This window comes from Punica granatum, chromosome 2 (assembly GCF_007655135.1).
Source record: "Punica granatum isolate Tunisia-2019 chromosome 2, ASM765513v2, whole genome shotgun sequence".
Classification (NCBI taxonomy): Eukaryota; Viridiplantae; Streptophyta; class Magnoliopsida; order Myrtales; family Lythraceae; genus Punica; species Punica granatum.
In genome coordinates this window covers 34,540,249-34,553,332 of record NC_045128.1, presented here as the reverse complement: position 1 = coordinate 34,553,332, position 13,084 = coordinate 34,540,249, and the positions used below count along the sequence as shown (strand labels likewise).

Below are 13,084 nucleotides of genomic sequence, written 5' to 3'. Positions count from 1 at the left end.
TTGCGGCTTTAATCGTTGATCTTATTATTTCTTTCTTGTTATATCATCATACACTCCTATAATTGAAGCAAAGAATTATCTCTCCACTATTGTTTTAATTCACAGCTAATTGCAGTATATATTATTTGGAAAAAAGAAGAAGATTTTTCTCGTGTTAATTTCGTGCTCTTGATGCGGGATTTTTAGGGCTCGTGATTTTAGAATCATGATTTTGATTTTAACTCTACCCACTACGCAATAAAAATACACGTTTCTCAAGTCAAATTTATAATACAATCTCATTTGTCTTTTTTCACGATTAAAATCAAAATCAAGTTTAGTTTAACTTTGAAACCAAACGCCCCTTAGCGATTCTGCCAGCGGCTTCTATTAAATTGTTCTTCGACTCAAAAGGCTGCAACTGCTAATTACTGCAATGCTCAGTTCGATGGTAGAGGGAAGTATAATGTTCGAATTACGGATAAACCTGCGGACAAACTACCTGATGCGGATGATGCGAACAGCTGAAGCTGGCTACATGATATAGATTACTACCCATGCACGAATCGATTTTATCGATAAATTTGCATTACAACTAACAATTTGGGAATGAAAAAGGGAGAGGAAAATCTTGAATATCATCTATGTAAAAAGGAAAGGAAAATTAGAAGTACTAGTTATTTGTCGGAACCTATACTATTATTTATTGAAAATGAAGTGTTATTTGCAATAACCTAGCGAGACCTAGAGTGAAGAACACAAGAACATGCCCAAATAATTAAGGTTTAGATCCAATTTTAGCAATGAAAAATGGTGGTTGAGACGGGGTGGGTGGTCTATGAATCTTGATGGAACCCCCTTCAATTTTCTATTATTTGCCAAGTTGATAAAAAAAAAAAGGCATTATCATTAAACCAAAGACAAAGTGACATGCTAACCTAGCTAGCTTGAGGAATTTAGTTAAGAATGATTATGATTATGATGGATTGGAAAATAGATTAATCTAAACTTTCTAGGTGCCTATATACATATTTTATTTCACTTTCCTTTTAAGGGAAGTAGAAGCCATTATGGAATATATGGACCAATTTGCACAATCAATTAAATAATAATAATCCGAGGAAATTAATTTAATATAAGAGAAGTGGTTATAGGTATGGGAGGGAGGAGATAAGTGGGAAAATGGGCTTTTGTCCTATCAGCTTGATTCATAATTATCTCTTATTATGTGCTGGCTGGTACTGCTGGCTATGGAGGGAATGAGGTCACATATTATCTTCTTGTTAGGATGAGATGCATCATACTTTTAATTTAAGACATAACTGCCGAGGTATGGGCTGGTTTTGTCTCTTACAAGCCAAGAAAATGACATGGTTATCGGCCCATCTAATTAACTGAGCCTTATGTCCGGATGCCATCACAGATCAACTTTTCGTACACATGATTACTGCAATCGAAATTTTTAAGCGCTTTCTAGTTATATTTAGTATTTTAGGATTGTCTCGGTACTTTAGAGGGTTAGTTTCTCTTATCCAAAACTAATTATACTTCATTGCTTCAATACTAATAATGCGTTTTCATATTTAATTGGCACTTGAAGGGGTTTATAAACAATAGATTACTGCATTGATTCACCAGAAATCGACTTGTCCGAGAATGGTTCGCTCATGTCCAATTAAATTTTTGAAAATAAAATAAAAAATTATTTGAAAATATGAAGATAAATTTAAAGGAAAAATGGAAAGAACAAAAACATATGAAAGCTGGTTTCTATTCTCGCATGGACATGGAGACTCACAAATAAAAATTGGCATCAGAAAAAGAGTGTGGTGGGAGGGATATAGGGATGTCAATGGTGTTGGTAAAAAATTGCATTCATGGATAGCAGCATCATTTTTTACACTGCATAATTGTATCGATTGGTTATGGTGTGGATGTAGTTTTTAATTTTAAAAACTACGGCGAAGCATTGCAGATATGGTTTTGATGAAAAAACCGCGGATAAAAACTGCATCGCAACCTTTATGTCTTTATACATATAGATTAGAATAATATATCAAACCATTTTCCTAGCCCAATCTCAATCTCACTCGACTTCTTAATCAATTTAATAAAAACTAATAATATTATAGAGATAGAGTACTAATTTATGAATATTTTCTACCTATTAGATTTTTATTTTGTTTATTTCTTTAATTGCTATGTTTCTCTTGATTTTTATTTAATCTAATATCGTAGTGTGGTGCGGATAATTGCGATTTTTTGATGGTGCAGATATGGTTTTCAATTTTCAAAACTGCGGCGGATGTGGTGCGGATATGGTGTGCGATTTTAGATCGTGGCGCAGATATTGTTCTTGAGATATCTGCACCATAACTGCACCGCTGCCAATCCCTAGAGCCATGCATTTTTGTCTAAGAATAGCGAGGAAGTTTCGGATTCATGATTCGTTAATGGTATTTCTCGCTTTCTTGGATTCCAAAAATTATAAAATTTATGGTATATTTCATTAAATTTATCATTTTTCTATGAAATTATCATATTTAACCCATTTGACTTAACGATTTTATTATTTATTTATCTTCTCTTAAATTTCGTCTATCTTTGAACTAAATTTCTATATCAGCCCACCTATACATATTACACAGGTTCATATAGATTAAGAGAGAGAGGGGGAAATAGGGTGTGTATATATATATATATATATATGTAAATGTATCCTGATTGCATTGGATTCTTTAAGAGGCCCTTTCACCAATTTGGATTGCTCTGCAAGATGTCATAATTAGGGCATTAGTTTTGATGTAAACCCCTCCCCTCCCTCTCCAAAAGCCCTTTTCACAATTTTATACACACAAGTTTATTTAATTATAATAATCAGATTAAATGCACTTATTATTATTATTATTATGATGATCATCATCATCATTTTTCTACAAAACTATCCAAATTAAAAATACAAAAATTCTTGCAGTTACTGATTTTGGCATCTCATATTACCACATATTACGTACTAGAAGAAATTAGGAGAAAATTTTAAATGATCCTACCCTATAATGATGTAGTGAGGAAAAATCAATAAAATTAATTCAATTAATCGAGTAATTAACACTTATTATTTAATTTATTACAATTTAAGTGATGCTTCAAAATGTCATGTGGTGAGATATGATCACTGAAAAATCTCTCACAAATCAGTGCTACGTGCAAATCATATATAGAAAAAAATTGAAATAAAATAGGTATGAAAGGACTACGTATTATTTTAAAATTACTTTAATTAAGTTGCGAATGAATAATGTTTGCGAAAAACAAAACAATTATTAGTGAAAATTATTAATATTGCTCATTATACATTTTTTTTTCTCGTAAGTTGCTCATGATACATTTACATAGAACTAACCATAGAAAAACGAAGTTTCCACTAAAAATAGCTGCCCGTTCCACAGTGGGAAGGGGAGAGAGAACAAAGAGAAAAAATAGAGAAGAGAGGGTGATGGGAAATAGGAGTCAATGAATAATTATTATCATGAAATTTACTATTTTAGCCTCAATTTTGTGGTTCTCATTAATTGAAATATATGAAGCACCGGCAATTTTGAAAAACAAAAGTTACAAGAAAAGGACCTTCCTTTGAATAGCATAGGTATACATACGTACATCATATTCATATGGCATTTACTGGATTTGATTGAATTGGGCCGAGCTTCTGGCCCACATCTATCTTTTAAGCCCAACCCAGTCCAAAGGGTACCGATATGCGTAGATTGTCCCCCCAATTTCCTACTAAGGAATTGTCATTCAACTATGATGATGAGGACAATTAAAAAAAATAAAAATTATGATGACACTTTTATGATGAATATTTTACACCACATGTAGACATTATAAAAAACGAAAACTACCAGGTCTAATAACCGGGCGGAAAAAAAAAATGGAAAACGCTATGATGTGCATACCTTATTCCCTTGACTGAAATTTGGCTAGGTGTTTACCCAGGTATGTTCGTTATGATACAAATCGAGTCACCAAGCATGTTCAACCCCTAATCTTTAAGAGCTGCAGCAGCGGTCGCAGTCATCTCGAGTAGAGCGTCTTCAAAGCACTTGGCCAGCAACTCCGGGTCGGGAATTATGTCCTTGGCCACCAGAATCTGAAGGTCGGCCCATCCTGCGTAGCTCACCATGTGCATGGTGAGGGCATGGGGTAGGCTAGAAGAATTCGCCTTAATATAGGTTATGGGATTGCCCGCATATGCAATCTCCTCCTGAGGCCCGACCACGTTGGAGATTGTAAACGTGGTGTTGCAAAGGATCCTTCGGTTGAGGACGCCTGCGGCCTTCGCCCCGAAACACGACATCACGAGATTTCCGATCCAGTATGAGAAGTGCGCCTCCAAGGAGTTCTTCCTCTGGTCCAACATCTTCTTAGCCTTCCTCAAATGCTCCAGTGGATCGTCGTTCTTACGGTAATAGAGCGGGAGGAGTACGAACCCGAATCGGTTCCCCCACCTCAGTCCTGGGTTCTTGGTCATCATGTCGGCGAATTCTTGCAAGCCGGGCTGTTTTCGCAGGTTAACCATGGCCACTCCAGTGATAGGGAGCCCTTCTTGCATCGAATTAGGACATTTCTCATCCAAGTACTTAGACAGCCCCCTTGATAAAACACCGAAAAGGACATCATTGATGGTTGCATCGGGCACGGCTGCCTTTGCCAACTTCATGTCCTTGAGCCAAAACCTCGCCGTGGCCAGCTTCCTTGGCCACAGCTCAACGCCGTCCCCACCACTGATCGGGTTCTTTGGGTCCCTGGCCCACGTACTCCTCCGGATAATACCGAACGCGAATACAATTGTGAACCATACCATCTGCAGGAATCTCAGAACCATGCTCCAAAACGAACCGTCCCGTGGTCTTGGTTTCGCAGAGGGGATTGTCGGGAGGGAATCGGGATCGTTGGCCTTCCGACACAAGGCCAAGAACATCGACATCAGCGATATCCCATCTCCCAGCGAATGATGAACCCGTAAGACCAAACAGTAGTGGACCCTGAGGACATGGACTTCCCACAAGGGCTTATCAGTGCTAAGCCCCGAGGAGATCGACAAATCCGCCATGTACTCATTCACCGCGGCCTCATCATCTCCCGAATCAGTAACCGGTTCATCGACTACGACAAAATGGCGGTCGATGTCAAGCTCGGTCCTCCTCCAGTGCTCGACTCCGCGGCGGTCACGGACCAATAGGCTGCCAAACCTCGGGTGCTTCCCCATGATAGACCCCTTTACCGAGGCCTTCATAGCTTCGACATCAATCGGGTGCTTCATCCCCAAAGCGCAGTAAACCACTTGGTTGGTCTCCTTCTGGAGGAACAGCCGGCCGGCCGGCGTAAGCGGCTCGTCGGAGCCATCCGCCAGCGACCCCATCAAGTCGCCCGCCCGTGAAAAGCCCGAGAAAGCCCTTATCAACCTCTATTGATGAAGCAGTTAATTGATATGGTGCTCTGCTCCGAATTGGGTTCCGGAGATGGACAAAGTTGACTCCTCATGGAGTTTTGGTTGATTTTCCTTTTCTTCTCGTCTTTAAATGGGGCGTAGAAGCCAAAGGATCTTTGAATAGCCAATGTGGAGCAATTTCATACTCAATTTTTCAAATAAGTTCCCGAATTCGAATATTATAATTTTAAAAATTTTAGGCCAGGAAAATTTTATCTCTTGACATGTCTCGACTCAAATTGAATCAGTCGCAATTTATTGATCTTTCGAATACCAACTGCATACCGTAAAAATAAAGAGCTTTGCTATTCCCTCCTACATAATATGCCGAAAATTCCTGCGAATCGAGAGACTTAGACATAAAAAAAATCCTGATAATCAAACCGTCTCGCAAAACTGTTCCATTTCGAACAAGAAAAAACCGAATTAATCGGTAACGGGGAATATTCGGTTCAGGATTTCCAAAATGAAAATCAATTGCGGGTTTCAAAATTAAAAATGCACGGCTAATCGTTCCGTCCCAAATGTATATGTTCATAAAATTATTATTTATGAAATTTAAAAATTTTAATTTAAGAGAAGGTCAAAATGAGGTAAAGAGTATAAAATTTATAATTTCAATTTTATATGAATTTTTTTATTTCCTTTTTATGGACTAATGTTATTTAACTTTCTTTTTTTAGTATTTGTAGTATCTGGATGAATGAAATTTAATGAAATCATAAGCTTAGTTTTTTTTGTTTTTTTATATTTCCGTTCAGTTCGGTCAATCAAACCGTAAAATCAAATATTTTTCGAGACAGTTTTCTTCGTTATGATTACTGGTAGTAAAATTCTTGTCTCAAAAATTCAGAATGATTACTGTTCATGCTAGATACCACTAACCATCTGACGCCCACCCCTTATTAAAAAAATGCTTGATTGTCCCTTTTGACTTTTGCTCTTTTTTTTCCCCCCTTTTATTCAAGTCCTTAAAGTTTGCGACACCAACACGGCAACACTGGCACAAAAACAATATTGGCCGATTTATTTTTAAAATTAAAATTATAAAAATTTAAATTTTAACTTTAATTTAACACATTATATAATATTTATTTTTTTCATAATCAAAATTAAAATTACTTTAACTCTTAAACCAAACGCATCATATATTTTCCCACTTCATCCCGATTCCCATGTGATCACAATTCCTTAGGGATTTAACTTAAGTTTGAAAAATAAAATTTTACAAAATTTCCTTGCATAAAAAATATAATATGCAATTAGCTTCACTATTTTCTTTGAACAAAACCACATTTATATGCAAATATTTCCAATTTAAGTTTCCGTGATAAGCTTTTTTTTTATGGAACTATGATGAGTTGACTCGGCATAAAATATGAAAACGTAAAATGATTAATTTCTAGAAGTTAGAATTAGATTTTTGACAATTGTACTGTCGTAGATTTTTTATCAGAAATTGTTTCGAAATCTATTGTAGATAATCATTCATTTAAGTTTGGAAAATGGACATTAGCAAAAAGAACAATTAAAAGAATATCTAATCATGTTCAAACTATCTCCATGAACCATTCTTAAATTAATGTTTGTAAAATATGAATGGGAGAAAAAGTTTATTTTGCTTTATGAGACGTAAGTAGAGGTGTATTTTGAGCCTTAATTTTAACTTTAGAAGAGTCATTGCACATATAGGTATGTCTAAAATATTTTGCATAATATTTGTTTAATGATATATACATCTTAGTTAAGGTTATGACATAATTATATAATCCTTTCATTAGTAAAATAAACATTAAAATGTATCTTGTGTTTCTATTTAAATCCCATCTCTTTGTTTTTGTGCACGTGTCGGTGTTGCACGTAAGTTTAAGGGCAGGAATAGAAATTATAAAAAGAAGGGTAGGATATGCCACTGAATTGAATTAGGTCCATGAATCTAAGAAATGGTGAGAATTCTTGATCATAGAAATATAGAAGAAAAGCTAAAAAATCAATAAAAAAAAGTGATCAGAAAAACTTATTAGATACCATGATTCCGGTATCCAATAAGTTAGAAGGAAAAAAAAGAAAGTAACAGCATGTTTGGTTGGGGTGATTGGAATTCCCATTCTGCCCCAAATTATGTCCATGTTAGGTTTTATTTTAAGGTTTCGATTTGCGATTCTGATTCCCCTAGAATCCCCTTCTATCCTGATTTGCTAATCCTCCCTTCCAAGTCAGATTTGCAAATCGGACTTGAGGGGAATATCCCAAAATAATGAAAACTCAAAACCGCCTCAACCTTAGCCATCACTGCAACCTCCACGCTGACCGTTCACCATCGTCGCCTCTGTCCGACCTGTGCCCTTGAGTCGATGACCAACTTCCTCTTGGCTGCTCTTGGCACGATGAGGCTAGATCTGGCATCGCCGTGCCTAAATCTCACCGACATGGTGAGATTTAGCTGTGAGAAAAGTTTACAACAAGACCCTAACTTGTGAAATTTCGAAGGCCTCGGTGAGGTTTCTGGCCCTCAGTAAAGCCCCGTCGTGGGCTCAACGCCCTTGTTGAGTCGTCTACCGGTGCTTGCCAGCCCAAGGCGAGCCTCTCGGACCCTCGACGAGCGTCGCCCTGTTGAGGCTCATGAGTAGGGGCTTGGTCCCGACCATTCCCCATAGCTAAATCTCACTGTTCCGGTGATTTTTTGCCACGGCGAGACTCTCGTTGTTCCAGTGATTTCTATTCTCGCCGTGTCGAGAGCGGTTGGGAGAGGTCCGTTTTCCGCTCATTGATGCAAATCAAGCTATGTTGATGGACGGCAGCGGTGACGCTATTGTGATGCTGTAGTGGATAAAGTTTTATTTTAAGAAAAAAGCTTTAATTTTCATTTTTACTATTTAATATGCAGAGGGTATTTTAATTTGTTTAAAATTCTTCTTATTCAGCTTCCGATCTATTCTCAGGTGCAATCAAATAAAAGATTTCAATCAAGGGCCTCATCCCAAATCCATTTCAAATTTCTTATAAATTTTAATCCACCCTAATTCCAATGCCGGGGACCAAACGCAACGCAGAAGTTAAGAGGGAATGTCAAGCATTTATGCCCTTATACCTATTGACACGTGTCTATTTATCTTGTTTCGCAGGAAGTTTTGCAGATTTTATAGGAGGAAATAGCATTTTCTAAAAAATAAATGTGCAGCACAACAATCATGAGAGATATAGTATAATGACGTATCTCTCGTCTAGTGATTAAGAAATCTCAAATTTGATATTTAGTAGAATTATTCATACTCTTTATTTCAACGTGCTAAATCCATGTGCAACGCGGCAAATTCTATGAAACAGAACAGAGACAGAGAACAGCTACGTCATGGAATTGTAGACAAGACAATAGGAGGTGTGTAGAACAATTACATGTGGACGAGCATGCCTTGCATGTCATGAGATTTATCATCCTCACATATATTTCACCCAAAAAAAAATTATCCTTATATATACACAATATATTAGTTAAGTAGTTACTTGCAAGAAAAAAATAATATATAGTCACGATGGAACGTTAGGAACAATTGGGTATGGAATCGCCAAGGCGAATAAAAGGGTCCCATTGAGTTGTTAGTTGGTGGATACTACTAAAACCGGTCACCATCCCAATTATTTAACTTGCGCGAACCAACCTTCTTTTGTGATGGGATGCTATATAAATGGCACTCTTGTGTGTCCCTTTCCCGAAATTTATGCATCGACTGGTCCCTGCGATGGCTTTCGGATGCGAACAATATGTCCATAATGGGATGGTTAAGTCCATTGATCAAGTTGCTTACTCACGAGTTGCGTAATGGGAGGCCTTTATCTCAAACGTTGAAATGTCAGTACTTGTTTATAAAAATTAAAACACCATACTAACCGTGATTGCATTGACGTGATATGCTTAGAGGCCTCCAAGGAGTACATGGAATTTCGACATCCGAGCTTCTAAAAACTAATAAATGAACCGTCATATCAGATGGCAACCAATTTCGACACGGCTTCGTTCTTTTAATTCCTAATATTACACATCTAGGTGTAATGAGATTTTATCGAAAATAATCTGTTCATAAGAAATCCCCTTAACAAAACAAATTAAAAATATGCGTCATGATATTTCCTTTTCCAATATAATTAAATATTGTATTTTTTTAATATATCGTAGAGTGTTTAGGTACCGTTTGACTAATTTACGATCCCGGCCCACCGGAACGCAAAATGGGACAAACTGGCCAAAGACGGTGCAAGTTGACATTAAGGAGTTTCAAATCAGGTGACTGCATACGCCTCTCTTTACCACTAGAGCGAAGCCCTTTCGATTAATCAAATATCGCATTATATAGGTAAAGACATGTTTGTGCGGTGAACTCTTAAGCCCAGCCCGGATAAGTTGCCGGGCCGCAATTTATCTACACGGGCCGATCATGATCCAATTGGAATCGAAGATTTTAGCTTTTATAAGGTCTGAGACTTCTTTTAAGCAGGAAAAAGAGAGAGAGAGAGTGCGAGACTTCTCATTTTCTTTTATTTTCGATTACTTTTCTATTTTGTCGTAAGGGAGGTTTATTGGACTAATATAATGATGTAAAATAAATCGAAATACAATGCACATAAGTCCCACTAGAAAAGATCGGAAAATAACTCTTGAATTTGAATCGGCAACTTATGTCATTGATATAAGACTTCTTCCTCTCAATTCCTTATTTTTTAACAGTCTCTTGTAACAATCGAATTGAAAGTTCCAAAAACTATCGAACTTCCAATTTGATTATTATTGGAAGTTTCCGATCGAGCTTAATTGAACTGGAAGTTATGTGTGTGGGAAATAGAAAGGTTTTGGATTAGACATCGTCAAAAAAGGACGACACTTTGAAATCATTTTATCTTCCTCAGGGAAAAAAAGAATTGGCCAACACAAATCTATCTATTATATTATAGGTATTTAATTTGACTTCCCGGACTTATGCCATGAGAGGCTACTATTCGTTCGATGAGAGCTTGCCACGTTGGATTTTTAAATTATTTCTTTGCCTCATTGAGTGACTCTTCACTAACCTTTTTTAATATAACAACTTACATATAAATACATAAAGAAAAATTTATGAATTTAATAATTGTAAAAGACAAAGAATCAACTTCGCCTCGCAAACCCTGCATGAGTGTTTCCGATCACGGAAATAAGAGAACAAAAAAAATGCTGTCAATATGAAAATGTTAAATATAATTTGTCCAAAAATAATTTCGATATAAAAAAAACTTTAAAAAAAATCTGAAATATTCAAATACCATGATTTTTTTATAATCGTTTAGTATGAGCAAATTTTTATTTAATTAATGTTAGCATGAATCGGCATTTTAAATCTATACCATTAATAAGAATAGGTAAAATTTTACAAATACTTTATTCCATTAACTAGCATAAACTATTATAAACTAAAAATAATGAATAGTTGTCTCTTAGTTATAGTAAACTATACGGGAAACCACGGTACAATAATTAATTGGAAATACAATAAAATAGAAAAATATAAAATGCACATGTAATATATACAAATTATCGGAATACCAAAAATTTTATATACACGGTGAGTTGGAATCCATCTTCTAAAAATATTCATAGTTCAACTTTAAAAAATTTAAGGTAAACGTACAGAAAAATACAAACACTCACATAACTTCCTAATTATAGGATTCCATCATCAATATACGTATTTTATGGTCTCATCGTCAATAATACATTTCTTAATATAATTTATAAAAATGTCAAGTAAAAGTATTTCAAATTATCATTCCACTGCATTTCTAAAATATATCTTACAGTACATCCAAAAAGTATTTCTCACAAAAAAAAAAAGCTAAAATATAAAATTGCAACAACACTAGTTATAGTGTAATGCATGACCGACAATTATGAATAGATATATAACCCCACAATATCCCAAGAGAAACTTCTTTCTACGAGCATACATTCTGAATCTTCTCAAATGACGATCTTTCTCACGCCATAGGGCATTAATATATATATATATATATATATATATGAAAATAAAATCCAAACCAAATTTTCACGCCACCACATCATCAAAAAATAGAAACATAATTCTCTCGGTTAGCCATGTCATTACTTATGTATTAAATAAATGTTTTGTCATTAATTATGTAGCATAATCTATTATATTATTGCATATAACCCAACAAAATATATACTATATACATTAGCTGTTATTCAGGAAATCTTTTACATTGTAGTAATCGAATTGTTGTTCATATATATTATAGCAAAATACATAGTTAGAAACCAATACTAATGAATGTTTATAATATTTCTAGAGTTGTCCTTTGTATTATGGGCAAATATATTCTTATAATATTAACCACAATCAAATTTATGTTTGTATAATATTATTTATTTATGCAATCAAATATATTCTTATTATATTTATATTGTCTATTTTTATAATATTGTTTGTTTATTTATTTTCACTAGTCTAACATTAAATATTCATAATATTCTCTTATCTAATATATATAATAGAACACGTAGATTTTTTTTATTTTAGAAATATATATATTTGCAGTATATATCATATATTGAGACTTAGACTACTATTTTCGATTATATATATGCCGCATATATTGTATAGTGGAACTTAGGCTATTATTTCCTAAGATAAAAATTTCATTATATTGGAACTTTTATATGTGATAAGAAATTTCTATATTAATTTGTATGATATTTGCACTATATATATGTGCATGTTTATTCGATATACTACCGTCGATATCTTACATCAATTTGGTCGATTCGTAAGATTTCACCAGCATTTCACTAGGTTTCATCTGATTTTCTCAAAATTCATGATCGTCAAATTCATGTTTTTTGTATAAAAATAATATTTTTAGGATGTTATCTGGATGTTAGTTTATTTGGTGCGTTTACTGCATGAAAATTTTTCTTTTTTAACATATACCTTAATAGCTCGTGAGATGATACAACGATTTATCATATATTAAAAGAATTGGGAACGAAAGGAGTAACAAAATTATCAATTTTAATATATTTTCCATGATAACGAGGTAAACTTTGCTTGTTTGGCCAAGTATATTATTTTATTAATCAAAATTAGTTTTTTTATTAATTTATTTTTTCTAATGAAATTAGGATTCATTGATACATGTAAGTATAAGAAAGTCTTAAATTGATATGTTTCAAGCCTTACTTCTAGAAGAAACTTATACACAATTAATTATTTGAAGATAATTTCACTCTCATCGAAGTATCGTCTAATTGATATTCAAATAAGGATATTACTTTTGCTTAGTTGATATGTATGATATTTTGTAATTTATTGATATCCTTAACATAATTCATTCGGTTTTAACTAGATTAGTTTCAACAAAATATTATTCAATTGCGTTCCCGCAACGCATGGGTCATCACCTAATTATTACCTAAGGGAAAAGAACAAGAATGCATCAAATTCAAAGTATCAAACAACAATATGTGCGGCCAGCAGCTGCCTTCATCTCCAGCGAAGCGCCTTCGAAGCACTTGGCGAGGAGCTCGGGGTCAGAAATTATGTCCTTCGCAACTTGAATTTG

General features: G+C 34.6%; 1 protein-coding gene across 1 annotated transcript; it reads right to left on the bottom strand.

Moving 5' to 3' along the window:
* Window positions 1-3,591: 3,591 nt before the first annotated feature.
* Window positions 3,592-5,601, bottom strand: LOC116195389 (O-acyltransferase WSD1-like). Its single transcript, XM_031524551.1, has one exon. It carries the CDS (start codon window positions 5,402-5,404, stop codon window positions 4,025-4,027), a length of 1,380 nt encoding a protein of 459 aa, XP_031380411.1. The 5' UTR covers window positions 5,405-5,601; the 3' UTR covers window positions 3,592-4,024.
* Between the last annotated feature and the right edge of the window lie 7,483 nt (window positions 5,602-13,084).